This window comes from Microtus pennsylvanicus, chromosome 6 (assembly GCF_037038515.1).
Source record: "Microtus pennsylvanicus isolate mMicPen1 chromosome 6, mMicPen1.hap1, whole genome shotgun sequence".
In the NCBI taxonomy this organism is placed as follows: domain Eukaryota; kingdom Metazoa; phylum Chordata; class Mammalia; order Rodentia; family Cricetidae; genus Microtus; species Microtus pennsylvanicus.
In genome coordinates, this window is record NC_134584.1 from 113,758,770 (window position 1) to 113,774,359 (window position 15,590).

The 15,590-nt window shown below is 45.9% G+C and overlaps 1 protein-coding gene across 1 annotated transcript in view; it reads left to right on the forward strand.

The window, feature by feature from the left end:
* The first annotated feature begins 1,238 nt into the window (after nucleotides 1-1,238).
* The window catches only part of Vat1l (vesicle amine transport 1 like), a 158,927-nt gene continuing 144,575 nt past the window's right edge, over nucleotides 1,239-15,590 (forward strand). Inside the window, exon 1 of the mRNA XM_075977400.1 lies at nucleotides 1,239-1,933. Coding sequence (XP_075833515.1) covers nucleotides 1,707-1,933 — 227 coding nt within the window. The 5' untranslated portion in view covers nucleotides 1,239-1,706. The remainder of the gene's footprint in view (nucleotides 1,934-15,590) is intronic.

Below are 15,590 nucleotides of genomic sequence, written 5' to 3' on the forward strand. Positions count from 1 at the left end.
TGGGTAGTTCTGTGTCAGCTTGACACAGGCTAGTGTTCTCTGAAAGTCGAGAACCTCAATTGAGAAGATACCTCCATAAGATCTGGCTATACGGCATTTTCTAAATTCATCATTGATTGGGGAGGTTCCAGCCCATCGTGGGCAGTGCCATCCCTGGGTTGGTGGTCTGAGGTTCTAAAAGAAAGCAGGCTGAGTAAGTCTAGAGGAACAAGCCAGTAAGCAGCACTCTTCCATGGCCTCTGCATCAGCTCCTGCCTCCAGGTCCCTGCCCTGTTTGTTTGAGCTCCTGCCCAGACTTCTCTCAGGGATGAATTGTTACCTGGGAGTGTAAGCTGAAATAAACTCTTCTCCCAAGTTGCTTTGGTCATAGTGTTTTACCATAGCAACACTGACCCTAACTAGGTCAGTGGATATGGGTGTTGGATCTTAGGAAGACAAAATGTCACCTAAGACCTCAAAAGTAGAATTTACCTAAACTGAAACGTTTATCTGAGGAGAAATCATATCTCTTTCCTTAAACCGCACAGGGCAGCCAACTCCTAAATCATCTTTTAAGGCAGCACAAATGACAAGCCTGGATTGCATCTGTAGTTTGGGTTATTTTTGTTTGTTTGTTTTTTGAGAGAGTCTCGCTATGTAGGCCTGGCCAGCCTGCTCACTATGTAGACCAGGCTACCCTCCGACTCTCAGAGATTCACCGGTCTCTGCCTCACAGGTGCTGGAATTAAAGGGGTTGCTCCTCCGGGTTCCGCAATTTTTAATTCTTACTTGTTTAGACTCATTGAAACAGGGTTTCTCTGCTACCTCCATTTCCTGAGTGCTGGGACTACCCACAGGTGCCACCACACCCTGCTGGAGAAAGAACACATTTTTCTATAAACTTTCAAAACAAAAGACAGGGTGTGTGTGTGTGTGTGTGTGTGTGTGTGTGTGTGTGTGTGTGTGTGTGTGTGTTACAGGAGGTTCTTGTTCTTCTGGAGATCCCAGCAGGAATCAGACCTATTCTGAGACCGAATTGCTCAAAAAAAGCATAGGTCCTAAGAACTATCATAAGGAAGCCTCAGGAGAAGCCCAGGAAGAGCATCCCGCATGACACGGGGTCCAGATGGAAAAGACTGGTCCTGGCTTTTGAGAGCCCTGGTTGGGATGGATCGCTAACTTCCCGCACCTCCCTGCCGTTCCACTCAAAACCAGCAGATGGTAAACAGCCCAATTTTCCGGCTATCCCGCCTACCGCTGCCTACCCGCGGGAGAGGAGGCAACCTTGTCTCGAGGCAGCATCCTCCAGGCCCAGACATACATCTCTGTCCATTTCAAGGCGCCAGAGTCTATGCCGTATATACCCAAGTATTGAGCCCACTCCAGGGGTTCGGGTGTCCAGGCAGCCGCTCCCGGTGTGTTTTATTCAAGAGTCTTGGGGAAAATCCGTTTTGAAGGTTGCGACCAAGAGCCTGATTTGGGACCCGCACAAAAGCTGGACTTGAGGTTTGGTTTGGAGCAGAAGGAAATGTGAGGGCGGGAGGTGGGGCGCGAGGGCGCGGCTCCTCTGAGGATTACGGCGGAGGCGGTGGACCGCGGCTCCGCTCACAGAGGTTGCAGCCATTGCGCTGAAGAGCATCCCACATTCAACAGGAGGAACCTGAGGGAGAAAAGCCGCGACCCCCCTCACAGCCGCAGCCTGTGCGCCCCGCGGCCCCTCACGCGCCATGGCCAAGGAAGGCGTAGAGAAGGCGGAGGAGACGGAGCAGATGATCGAGAAGGAGACCAGCAAGGAGCCTGCTGAGGGCGGCGACAGCTCCCACCGCCTCGGGGATGCCCAGGAGATGCGCGCTGTGGTGTTGGCCGGCTTCGGCGGGCTCAACAAGCTGAGGCTCTCCAGAAAGGCCATGCCGGAGCCACAGGACGGCGAGCTCAAGATTCGCGTCAAAGCCTGGTCCAGTATCTACGACTTTTTGGGTTTTCTCTCTTTTGCGCGCTGGGAGCTCCAGGAGTGGGTGGGAGAATGTAGGTTGGGGATCCTGCCCAGGTACCCAGTACCCACAGGCAGTGGGCGCCCTCTCTACATCCACACTTGGCTCTCAGTGCTCCCCCACCCCCAGCCCAAGCCAGTGGAGCCTGGGGAGTATGCTCAGAGGATGCCCTTCTCCCCACATCAGATGTACGGTGACAGGAAGGATAGTGGCTCCCAGGACTTGAAGTCCTGGAAGATTGCGTTGTACCCCTCTAGCAGGACAACTCAGCTGCAACACTGGGAGGGACGTAAGGGTGGTAATTAATCGTTTGTGTGGTTTTAAAAAAAATAGCAGTCGCCGTATTTGTACTGTTCCCGGTGTTGGTGTTGGGTTTTTTTTTTTTTTTGAGTTTTACATATGCGATTCCATTTAATACTTCCTGAGACCCAGTAAGTCAGGTACCCAGCTTTAGAGGTGAAAAACCGGAGACTCGGAGGGAATGAGTGACCTGCCAATATCACTCAGCTGCCACTAAGTGACCTGACTGGGACTTGACACTTGATCTCTTTTTTCACCTCTATGCATCTCGATGGGGCTGAGGACAGTGTGCAGGGCTGCGTGCCCCCAACCCCACCCCTTGTCCGTTTCTTTCCCCAGACTTAAATGAGGAAAGGAACTGAGACGCAAGAGCCTTAATCAGTCTCTAAGCTAGGTGGAAGGTGAGATCAGGGATGCCGCTGCCGTCTACCTACCCCCACCCCCCAACCCTCCTCCAGACCCATACTGCATCTTCTGCTCCCCCCCCCCCCGTGGCTGGGAAAACCAGACCGTGTTCTTTAGGTACTCCTGAGCTGCTCTCAGAAAGAGCCAACACTCTAAGAGACCCTCTATTCCAGTTCCTCCTGGGGAGATGTGCCTAGACCAGCTGGGATTCCTCATAGTGTGCAAGTGTGAAAGCTTTCACACTTGGGGGCACTACACCACCATGCCCCTGAAGTCAGTGGAGTGGGGACTTCGGGAACTGCTCACTGCGCTCAGCTTCCTATACTAACCACGAATCTTACAAGGGCTGTTGGCTGGAATTCCTAAGACCCTGGGGTTCCTACTTCATAGAAACAGCAGCCTACTCAAACCTCCCTAGGGTTTGATCTGGAAACAAGTCTGGGATCTGCCAACCGATCTAAGGGCAAGAAAAAGGCAAAGCCCTCCCTTTGGCCCCTTCACCACCTTGACAGCAGGCAGGCTTTATTTGCCAGATTAGGAGGCAACTGAGCAATGATTAGCTCTTCATACATGAAACTGGTCCTGCTTGGCTTTAAACACGGTTTGGAGGTTTCTCGGGTGAGGGGAGGAATTCAGGGAAAGAGAAGCTTCCAGACAGTCTGGGGATCTTGTGCAGTTCTTTCCATTAACTCTTGGGAGGCCAAGGTGATTGATCCCAGCAGGCAGAGGCTTTACCTGCCTCTTTCACCAATAAATGAGCAGTATCCAGCGGAGTTGTCACAGTGCGTTTTCTAAGTAAGTGGTGGTGGATGGTAAATGAATTGAGGGGGTAGATTGGAGGAAGGTTGTGGAGGGTCATCATTTTTCTTTTATCGTTGATGGAAGACCACCTACCTAGTATAGTTAAACCATGTGTGAATAACTCTTCCTTAATGACCTCATCAAAAACATTATGCACCTCTTCACACACATTTATACACAAGTGTGTGTGTGTGTGTGTGTGTGTGTGTGTGTGTGTGATTTAGGAACTTTCCTTCACACTGAAAATTGGGGACTAGGATTCAAAGATATATGAAGAGAGTAGCGGTTAGGGCCACAAATTCAAGGAAAGAGCTTTAGCTGCAGTCTGAGTAAGTCTGTGTTCCCCCGCCTTCTGCAGTCACTAGCCCTGTGCTCAATACAAGGAAATGCCTGCAGGAGAAGGGACATTTTGAAGTAATCTCGAGACGAAAGCCAGAAGGTGATTTTTAGAGACAGACAGACAAATCTGCTCTTGAATTGAGCCACACACATGTACATATTCACACACGCATGCACATATGCATACACATGCATGCACACATGCACGTTTACACATATGTATACAACACACCACACACAAGCACGTATGCACACACACATGAACACATGTACATTTGCACGCAGGTACACACACACATGAGCGCACACATTCACACAACTACAGAAGCCCTGCTTCTTCAGAAAGCCGCACAGACCTGGTCTGGACTTAGACCATAGTATGGCAAAGAGCACCAGATTGATTTTTTTTTTCCTTTCACCAAGCGAGAAGCAGAATTAATCAGTTTGCAAGGCCACCCTGGAATAGCTAGTGGAGATGGCCTGCTGGGCCTGTCATCCTCCGCTGGGCTGGGATTGGCTGGCTAACGAGGCCCATTGATTATAAGTTTCAGCCTTGAGAGCAACATGACTCATTCCATGTTTTTATGAATCAACTGAGGCCTTGTGGCTGAAGGTCCCCCTTTCATCTGCTTTCAGTTTTTAATGGAAACCTTTTTGTCATCAAATAAGATGTTCTTTTTAGCTTGGAAACAAAGCACAGCACATCTGAGCTGGTACGATTTAGATCGGGGACAAGGGTTCAAGTTGGTGAGTCCATAATTATAAAAGTAGATAAAAAAGAACAGGAAGAAAGGCTTGTTTTTATCTCATTTACCCTCTAATTCGCTGATTGGTTGGGCAGGTATTGTTCGTACAGAACAAATTGGGTATTGGGGACATTGGGTGATTTGTCAAAAGTATCACACAAGCAGGAGTCAGGATCTGTGTTTGTGTGTCCTCGGGGCTTCTGCACTTCCCCTTTTATCCTGCTTTTGTGACCCTCAGAAATACCTCAGGAGATGTGATTTGTCTCTCTAGACCATGATATCTACAGCTGTTTCCTTTGTTTAATGCATATGGGCCCATTGTTCTTCTTATGTGCGACTAAGGGGACACTTTTTGACTACTCCCAGAGCAATATTGTTGCGTTTTCTGGAAATTAAAGATGTGTTCAAGAGCAGCTTACAAAGAGACACTGCTTGTTGCTGTAGCATTGGAAGGACAGAGCGTTCTGCCCTCTAAAAAAAAAAAAAATGTCAGCTGACGGGAGACCCACTTCACAAATTTTTCATGAAATGGGTATGTAGCAGTAGGTTTAAGTGCCCAAACAGCAAATGAGTGTGTCTATGAGTGTGTGTGTGTGTGTGTGTGTGTGTGAGAGAGAGAGAGAGAGAGAGAGAGAGAGAGAGAGAGAGAGAGAGTCTGTATGTGTGTGAGGAGTGTGTATGAGTATGTGTGAAAGTGTGTGTGTGCGTGTGTGTGTATGTGTGTGTGTCTTTTGAAGACAGGTGGACCTGAGTATATGCTTAAGCTTCTACTCCTCCTTCTGTGTCCTTGGTGAGCTTGTCTCACTTTCTCCAAGCTTCCTAGGGTTCATCTGCAAAACATGGAGGGTGCAATGACCCCTGGGGTACCAAGAGGACCAAACCTGAGTTCTAGCTCAGCTCCTTCCTTGCTAACTGCATACCATGGACCAGGCTCCTTGGAACCAGAGACTAGTACAGAGTCTTTTGCAAGCAGTTTTCTGGGGAGGACCTTTCAGGGCAAAGAGGGAAAAGCAAACAGGCCAGGGCAGAGAGGGTTAACAGGCTATGGTCTCCGTTGGATCCCTCTGCAGAGTTGGTTCCTCCCAAGAGTAAGAAACAGGGTAAGCCTTTTGGCCACTGGCTGGGCTGCTAATGGGAGCGTGGGCTCTCTTAAGCAGAGGTTCTTATACAATGGAGCACAGTTCTCCAGGAAATTATGAATAGCCATGAGGGTTCTAGATGAAGCACAATCTCACTCCTTGGTTGGCATTGCTGATTAGCTACCCTAAACCTAAACAGAGGACTGGTTTGTATAATGGGGATGATTGTGAAGCCTCCTTGACTAGTACTGTACTGTAGTTGAAATGAGGTCAAACACACAAGCCCTTTATATATAATCAGTGGCTAATAAATGCTTATTGTTTTTGGTTACCCTCACATCACTACCTATGGATTCTTATTATTCAAGCTAGAATAGTTCTGAAAGTGAAATGATTGACAGTTATGCTGGGATAGCAGGGCCAAATTGGAAGGATCCTAGACAATCTAGGGTATGTTGCTCTCCTACCTGATAAGGGTCCGATGACCTATGACCTTGTTGCCATCATGTCTTTTGAAAAGGAGCTGGTAAGGTCTGAGGCTGGTTGAAGGTCTCCAGGTTGAGCTGTAGGAATGTATTTAAGTGGCCATTAACAAGCCTTGTCTAGTTTGTGGCTCAAATTGGCTTGTGGCGGAAAGTCACTAATGGATTGGGGACATTTGTTTTCTCAGAGTGATTTACAGCAAGAGGCCATATGAAACTGTTGGAAGGAGACCAATTGGATGAAAAATGGCTCTGGCTAGTCTTGGTCCCATTGGCTGATCTAAAAATGGGCTGAGGGCGGGCCACCCCAGAAGCAAGCCAGCAGATGGGTAGAATTCTAATATGTCATAAGGGCAGGTAGGAGCCAGGGGAGGAATGTGCACTCACTAAACAGTTGTTATGAGCCAGAAATTGAGTTCATATATAGGACAACAAGGTCAATGTCACTGACTCTGTTTTAAGCAAGACGTGTCAGGACTTCAGACTTCCAAGTGGAAAAGAGATATAAAAATTCCAAGTCCATATTGCTCCTGGATTCTTCACCTTTGGGAGCCAGAGAATATAAAAGCATAATGATAAAGATAGAGAGAGGGATGAGGAAGAGGAAGAGGAGGAGGGGGGAGAGAGAGAGAGGCAGACACAGGCAAATCCATAACATAGTGGGTATAACATAGAGAAAGCACCCTGAGTGGTTTTTATCCCTTTGAGACAGAACTGATAAGACTCAAAATTGTATACTGTCTGCCCCCAGATGGTCTTTGTACTTGTCCCATTTCCATTTCCTCTATGCTTCTGAGGTACAAGATACCTTGAGGATAAAGTTACTGGTTGGTACCGCTGATAGAGACCACTCATGCTGATTAATCCTCAGAACCACTCATGAGAGTGGAGCTCTTTCCTTTGCTTCCTCTGACAAATTGGCCACATTGCAAACACTGACAGCTGGAAGACACGATGTCCTAAATCGGTATAGCACTAACCTGTCACTAGTGAGGTTGGCGGGATGAAATACTGTCACTGACATGCTCTGAGTTTGTGCAAGTAAGCAAATGGAGTCCGTGAGGTTCAATGACACAGCTGTTTGTAAAACCGAGAAATTATGCTTAGAGAACTCAAGTGCCCAACTCGGAAGGTGCTCTGACATGGAGACTGGGCTACAGAGTTCTGAATCACGCTGCGTCGAGTGAAGATAGCAGGGTTTGACATGGAAAGGGTGATGCTGTGCTGAGTCATAGTTAAGTCTCCTTTGGTAATGAGCAGACACAGCTTGCTAGCTCAGGGGTCATTCTCAACCACTGAAGTTTGTGTTTGTTCATTACCTATATCCTTGCTAATGAGGACTAGGGACAGTGACGGTTCCTGTTCACCCAATAACAGAATGGAAATTCGATGGTCAGTTTGTTTTGTTCTGTCTGGAGACAAGGTTTCACTAAGCATCCCAGGCCAGCCGGGAACTTGCAATCTTCCTGCTTCAACCTTCCAAAGTTTAAATATGTATGATCATACCTAGCGTAGACATCTCTGCCTCCCAGCAACCTGAATAGGTAGGAACACAGAACTGTCATTTATCTTTTCTCATTGCTGTGACCAATGCCTGACAAAAGCAGTTTAAAGGAAGAAAGGTTTGTCTTGGCTCAGAGTTTGGAAAAATAGTCCTTCACGGCAAGGAAGGCATGCGCACTGACTAGAGAGGCTCAGTTCATGGTGGTGGGAGCTTGCAGCTACTCACGTGGCGTGGATCAGGAAGCGGAGAGTTTAGAAACGAGGTTACAGTCCTGAAAATCCTACCCTCCATGACCCACCTCCACCAGCCATGTGCAGACCCCAAAGGTTCCACAACCTCCCAAAATAGCCCCACCAGTGGGACACTACATATTAAAACACATGAGCCTATGGGAGACATTTAAGATTTAACCTATAACACAGTGGCTCATGTAGCACATGTTTAGCCCCATTATTTTAAGTCATTGTTTATAGGGAACCATCTTATCCCTTTGAGACTGTTTTGATCTCAACTCAATAGGGACACTAGGCTGTTCCTTTATCATTCCCTTCTCTCTCTCTCTCTCTCTCTCTCTCTCCCGCATATATTCCTCTCTTCTTCCTCATTTTTCCATTATGATTTAAAAAAACCGCAATGGTCATCATAGCATAGCCCAATAACAGAAGCAATAACTGAAAAAATTTGCAGTGGATGGTGAACAAGATTGAGAAATTAAGATCTGTAGTAATCTTTTATGTCAAGTAGGATTCATCCAACTGAAAATAGTTTCACTAAAATAAAAATGAAGTAAATTGCAATTAGCCTGACAATGCTATTTAGAATATTGTAACTTGCTAACGTCACCAATGCTGTCATAACTGTGATTATGTTTTGGTAGCAAGTATATCTAAATTCTCTGGGAGTCAAAGTTATGGAATTAAAAATAGTTTGGGAGCAAGACAAAGTACCTGAAGAAGAGCTGGAAGAGAGGCCAATGAGTGCACTCAGAATGAGCTTGTTCTGAACTATGGATGTGAAAGAGCACTTGGATAGCATTCATAAGGCTCTGTTTAAAAGATGAATTATCAATCTGTTCATTCACCTTTTAGAAAGTATATCTGGAGGTGGTTGGTCAACGCTCTTTGGTATGACAGCAAGTATAAAGATAAGCAACACAAGGTACCTGGGCTTTGGTTACAGGCAACCACAAGTTAGTATTTTGCTTTGCTTTTTGTTGGTCACATGTATTTAGGCATGAACTTGGTGCTTGCTTTACACACAAAATGCAGGTGAAAGCTTGCAACGTCTGACTTATGGTAGCTTCCCATAGACAGCAGACTAATCAGAAACCAAAAGTATTTCATGATGGCATGGGCAATGATGATTGACAGTTGTGCCCACCATGCCCCCCTCCCCACTTGCAGCATCCTTTGGGGATCAAAGTTCATTAGACACATCATCTTTGGATTCCATCCCCACTCTGGAAGGATGGTAGCACAGGAATTAAAAACCATATTTTCCAGGAGAGGATACTGGGACTCAGAAGTTAGGTGGAAATACTGAGAAATTCTCGTGGATAATAGGTGTTCAATAAAGGTCATTTTTCTTTCCTGAGTTTCTCACATTTGAATTGGTGTCTCCTGGTTTTGATTCTCATTGGCAGCAAGGAGCAGGAAGCTGACTTTTGATCCTTATTCCTAGAGTTGGAAATAGACTTGGCTTGTTCTATGAGTACCATCACACCAGCCATCCATGGGTAGTGGTAAGAAATCTCTGACAGTTGAGTATGCATAGACAATCCATCTTTAGAAGTGTGGTTCACTGTAATTCAAAGGATTTCAAATCCCATGACCTTTGGGTGCATCAATGGCACCCAATGCTAACAACAAAGCTCACCCAGGCACAGAGAACCTGTACCCCCAAGTTCCTAGCACTTCTCTTTACTAAAATGAATCCTTTTGACATCTTGGCATTTGTCGTAGAAGAAAAAGTTTAATTAGAAGCCAGAAGAGACTCTTCATAGGAAAGGGCAGCAGGCATGTAATCTCAAATTAGTTCCTCTGTGTGTGATCTCATACAGGAAATTGGTTGGAGTCATGGCATCGAGATGAGTGAGTTTTGTGTTTGAAGGCTCGGGAGACAGCATCGATGCTCCCATGAAAGGCTCTGCTTCATCTCTGAATGTGATATTGTCTTCATAAGAGCATGCAGTCTGCCTCTGCTTTTAATCTTCTTCTGCCAGTGACCCCTGACGCTTCATCAGCACTGTCTGGGAGCAGGGCAAGCCAAATAGCACTTTCCCCAACAAAACCCCGTTAGCAAGCTGAGGCACTGGGCCTTGTTACTCTCAACTTTCTAATTGAGTGTGGTCCCAGAGCTCAATGCAAGATAATTATCCCTTATTTGGGGAAGCACAATGATTCATATCTTAGAATGTCACTGCGTGCGAGCCTTTGGCTATAAATACTCTATATTTGAAGTGAAGTGGGCGTGGATGTAAGCCCTGCTTCCAATCACCTTAGAAACTTGTATTAACTATGGGATGATGGTGGACTTCTTTGAAGCCTCAATTTGTTCATATATAATATTTGTATAACAGTAACAATGGGGGGGACCATTTTTTTGTGTAAGGATAAAAATAGACAGTGGAAGCTTTGGGGATCATTCAGTTGGTAATGTGCTGGCAAGCCCAAGTCCGAGGACCTGAATTCAGCCCCCAGCTTCCACATAAAAAGCTGGGTGTGGTGGTGCACACTTGCAAGCTCAGCACTTATGAGGAAGAGATACATAGATCCTCAAGGCTCGATGGCCAGCCACTGGAGCTTACTCGTCAAGCCCGAAGTCCTAGTGAGAGACTCTGCTGTCTCAAACAACAAAACAGCAAATAACACAAAACGAAGTGCACAACACCCGGAAAATGTTACCCATGATTGACTTCTGGTTTCCATACACAGAAGCATCATGTGGATATCTACCCATACAGGACCCCCCCCCCCACCCACAATGTACCGGCACATATACACATAGGTAGTGCACCTAAAGTACCTAGCAGTGATATTGGTGTATGCAATATTTGTTGATTTAATGATTTTCTGAGATACATTTATGTGTCCCAAAGACATTATTAGTGTGGGGGAGATGCAAAAAAAATACATTAGAAAGTCCCCCAGTAATCCATAAAACTCTGTGTGTAGTGATAGAGATAGAACTTGGGACCTCATGCATGCACAACAAATGAAAGCTTAGTCATGATGGAGCTTATTCCCCAGACCCTCATAAGGTTTTCTGGATGGAGCCCACCATTCAGACACTAAGTGTCTCCCCCAAAGGTTACAATATCCTAACATCAAGAGTAGCCCAGGCAAGAGGCACCAAGAGTAATTCCTGAAGGAAGAGCGAAGTGAAACCCAGATATATCATGTTCCTACTGCGTGCCTGGGCCTGAGTCAAGCTTAGGAACCTTCAGAGGGAAGAGCAGCCTGTTCCTCCCTGACCTGTGTCTTTGTGTCTTGTTTGTGCTGACCATTGTGGTGGGCCTTTGCTCTTCTCAGCTCTGCTCTCTTCCTTCTTGTCTTTCCGTACACTCCCTTCACCTGAGCTAGCTCCTACAGTGAGTTTTCATCTTGAGACTGGCAGAGGTGTCAACATCGAGATTTGGCTGCCTGGTACAGGTTTTAGTAAGCCCCAGGACAACAGAAAAGGCTTTTCTTCTGATTTTCAAGCAGCAAGGAAAGAAGTTGATTGGTCATTGCTTAGCAGCCTCTAAATCTCTCTCTTTCTCCCTCTAGTTCCCAAAGGGATAAAGAACTTAGACTGTATTTACGTCTTGTTCTCTCCTACATTGGCCTAGAATAATAAGACTGTGTGATTAACAGCTCACTTGGAGTGTGTGGGGGGGAGGGAGGGAGGGAGGGAGGGAGGGAGGGAGGGAGGGAGGGAGGGAGGAAGAGCTGGCATTGCAGGCCTGCTTGTGTTCATGCTTATGTGTATGTATCCTTATGTGAATGTATGTGTAGGGGGAAGGGGTAATAGATATTCCAAAATCAATAGAAACCACTACAGAAGATATGAACAAGAACCACAAAAGATATGTAAACTTACATGTGCATGTGTGTGTGTGTACAACTAATTTTAAAAAGAGGTTGGGGTTGAGATTGCAGGTACATGGCACCATGCCACACTAGGGCGGACTGTCCACGCAGAAAAGACTGGGGAGATCAGAGAAAGGACTGAAACGGCAACCCTGTTCATTCCATTTTTGGCTCTTAAAATTCTTATTTCAAAGTTATTAAGCAACATAAAATTAAGACTTTCATACCTCTTTGGTAATCTTCGAAATTCTAGCACTACCCAATGACCAATTATAGACCAAGTATGGGCTTGGTTAATAGAGACATCTAATAAGTATTGACAGGAGAGACAAATAAATGATTGACTCTGATGGTAATAAATACAGCTATTGTAACATCTAGTAACACGCTCAAGATAAACGTAGTTTTAAGCTTCCCTCCCTCATCAATAAGAACCTGGGTCTATCTAGCATTTTTCCCAAACAAGAAAGGTCATCTCTCCTAAGACCTGTAGCTGGTGGGTCTTTGAGTAAGGACTGAATGAACCCCCATGGAAATGTTTTCAGGGAGTTTTATTTCTTCTTAACACACCGCGTTACCTTGGAACCTGAAGTTACTTCCCTGCTCTCTAATAACTACCTTGTCTGGGCTGTGACTTCTGAGAATGCTCTGTAATTTTCTCCCTATTGACCTCTGTGTCCACCAAGTGCTGGAGACCAGGGTTGTCAAGAGAACCCCGGGGGCTGCCTCTGATAACTGTTATTCTGGGAGCACTTACTCAGGCATCCCTCAACGCCTGTGTATCAAGAACAGAATTTGGAAAGAAATGATATTTCTATGACTCTGCCTCCATCTTTATATGGACACATTAGCCTCCAACCCCCACTCCTCAATCTTCAGACAGTTGGGTGTGTTTCCTATGGGGGATTGTATGGGTTCTCAGAAATGTAGTTCTCCTTTTTTGTCCTTTTAATTATGACCCTTTCCTGTCGCCCTATTATGTCCCAATTGTCCCTGAAGCATCTAGATCATACATCTATTTGTGTCCAACTCCCACTGTTTGAAAATAACTTAAGAATGCTATCGTCATTTCCTTATCATTCATACATTAGTCATATTATTACTATATCATTACTAATATCAGAAAAGACTCATGGAATCTTTTCTTTGTGACACAGACACTGTTCTGAGCATTCTGTAGCGATCTCTATGACACCAGATGAGAAAACGAGATCAGAGAGGTGAATGAATTTGTTCAGGATCTGAGCTAGGGATGGAGGTCAGGGGTAGAATGCATCCTTAGCACGGGCGAGACCTTGAGCTCGAACCTTCGCACTCCACAATAAATAAATAATAATCGCCCAGACAATAAGACAGAGAGCTTAGATTTAAGACAGAGTGTGTCTGTCTCCAGCATCCATTCTATACCTCTTTATGCACCTTTGATTCTCTGACCTGTCATAGGCACGAGCCCCTGGAGTGGGAAAGCAGCTTGATTGGTAGCTAACACAACATCCATACATCATAGCTGTCTTCATTCGAGCCTAGATTCTTGGGCCCATTTCTTCTCCCTCAAGAAAAGGTGGGTTTAAGGAAATTGATACACAAAGGGCAGTGCCCCGCCCCATGTAGGTAGTTTGCATCCTGGGATTCGTGTGAACTCTCATGAGTCTCTCTCACTTTCCCTAGCTCTCTCTTTCTTCCCCAAATAGTTACTTATCATCTTTGGTGGGAGAAGAAAAGCAGGCCTTGCCTAGGATCAAAGAGAATTGCTTTTTCATTTATCTCTGCTACCTCTAGTTCAGTCAGCTAATGGAGAGCTATTAAGCCCACAGTTCCTATGATTGGTCTGAGTGATTTTGTAATTGGATTCTTTTTATCCTCCCAGCAAAACTCACAGAAATTGTTCCGTTTGGGGATTTTGTCATACACTCTGACTCAACCTTCAGGCGGAGATGGAGATGCTTCACGCAGGGGCCGATGCATCCTCCACACTTCCTGATGCAGCTTCAGTTCTGAGGGCCTCCCTGATGTGACCAGAGGAACGACCAGCACCTCTGGGATGCTAGACAATAGCCAGCAAAGGCCATCATCACCTCCTGCCTCCTCCAGGCTGCAAGGTCTGTGCTGTCAGCCAGCCCCTTGGTTCCTTCCTTGCGCCTTTGCTCTTCTTTTCCTAGTCACACTCATTCCTTTCTTCAGCATAGCTGGGCTTGCTCACTCCTGAATAAAGAGCAAACTTCTTACGTCACTGTCGCTGAAAGCTGTGTCAATCCAGCCTTCTCTAGAAAACAAGAAAGCTGGATCCATTAGAGCAACAGAGAAAGGTCTTGAAAATAGTGTTTCCCTATTGACGCCCCAAATGCCTCCTGCTTTCTTCAGATGATCTCTGCTCTCTTCACATTCTGTTCCCTCACCCTCTTCTTCTTCTTCCACCACCCCATTCCCCATAAGTGTATTTCCACGAGTGTTCATGGATAGAAGACCTTGGTGCAGAGTCTTCCTTTCTTCTTCTCTATCATATACATTCATTCATTCATTTTGAGACAGGCTCTCTTACTGACAAAGAGCTCCCCAATTTAGCAGCACTAGCTAGCAAGCAAGCCTCATGCCCTTTCTGTCTGCCTCTCTGGTGCTGGTATTACAATGGTTGCATTGCTCTTCACGGGGTCCTGAAGATCTGAGTTAAGGCACTCACGCTACGTGACAAGTAGTTTACCAACTGAGCCATCCAGATGTTAAACTCTCTTCTTGCTGTCTGGTCTTTCACACATTCCACTTCCCAGGGGTAAACCTTGGCCCTTTCCAAAGCAGTCAGTGCAGAAAGCCTTTGATTTGCTTGGTTCTCCCCCTTCCTGTTACCCCAGTGTACACCCCAGGCTGCAGGCCAAGCAGAGCTGAGGGATAATTTTATTAACAAAAAGAAGAAAGGAAAGAGGAAAAACAGAAACTCTCAGATGTCTTCCCATTTGCGTCTCCAGTCAGAGAAGCGTTGTTTGCGAGCCTTTGATGTATCCCGTGCTGAGCATTTTTTGAACGACACACTTCTAGAGCCGCTAATTATCCACGTAGAAGGCAGGAACATCATGATCCTGCTACTGTCTCATTTTTAGCATAGTGACACCTAAATATTAATGAAACAACATTTGAAATTCCATTCTTTAGTGCTAGGGTTTGAATCTGAAGCGTCCCTTTCAGGCTCGTGTGTTGAACCCTTGGTCCCCAGCTGTGAGCACTCTTTTGGGAGTTTCTGGAAGCTTCAACTGGTGGGACATAGATGGAAAAAGTCGATCTCTTGGACTTTATGTTCTTAGTCCCCAGTTTCTTGCTTCCTTGCTTCCTGTGTGCCGTGAAGTGAACAGTCTCCTTCTCCATGCTCCCACTGCCATGCTAGCCTGTTTCTCCCCTTGCCCAGAATCAATGGAGCAAGAAACTGGAGACTACAGGGTCTTAAATGTTAATCAAAATGAAACATTCTTCCTCCTAAGTCAAGTATTTGGTCACAGCTGCCATAGCAGTGACTACTGTATTCAGTCATGATGACCGCATTTTAAGTGTATGATAGCCACATGTGTGTCCAGTGGCTACTATATTGGCTAATCTGTTCCCATCACCCCAGGAAGATAGAGACAACTGTGCTGCTAGTCTTTACCTCTCTCCATTTGTTCTACTGAAGCAATAGTTTTCTTACACATCTTGCCCACCAGCAGCAATGTCTTGGGACATAACTGCTCTACGACAGCAAAAGTGGAGTGTTTCTATGTGGGACTCCTTGGGTCCTCTGTGGCTTTATGGAGAAATCAAGCTGGGGTCACTCTGAACCTTTTCCCTCTCCATGGAGAGGTGGGCTAGGGATGAAGGGTTTGAAGAATAGAGGCAAAGAACCTGCCCATCCCATTCTGTCCTTTGACATGC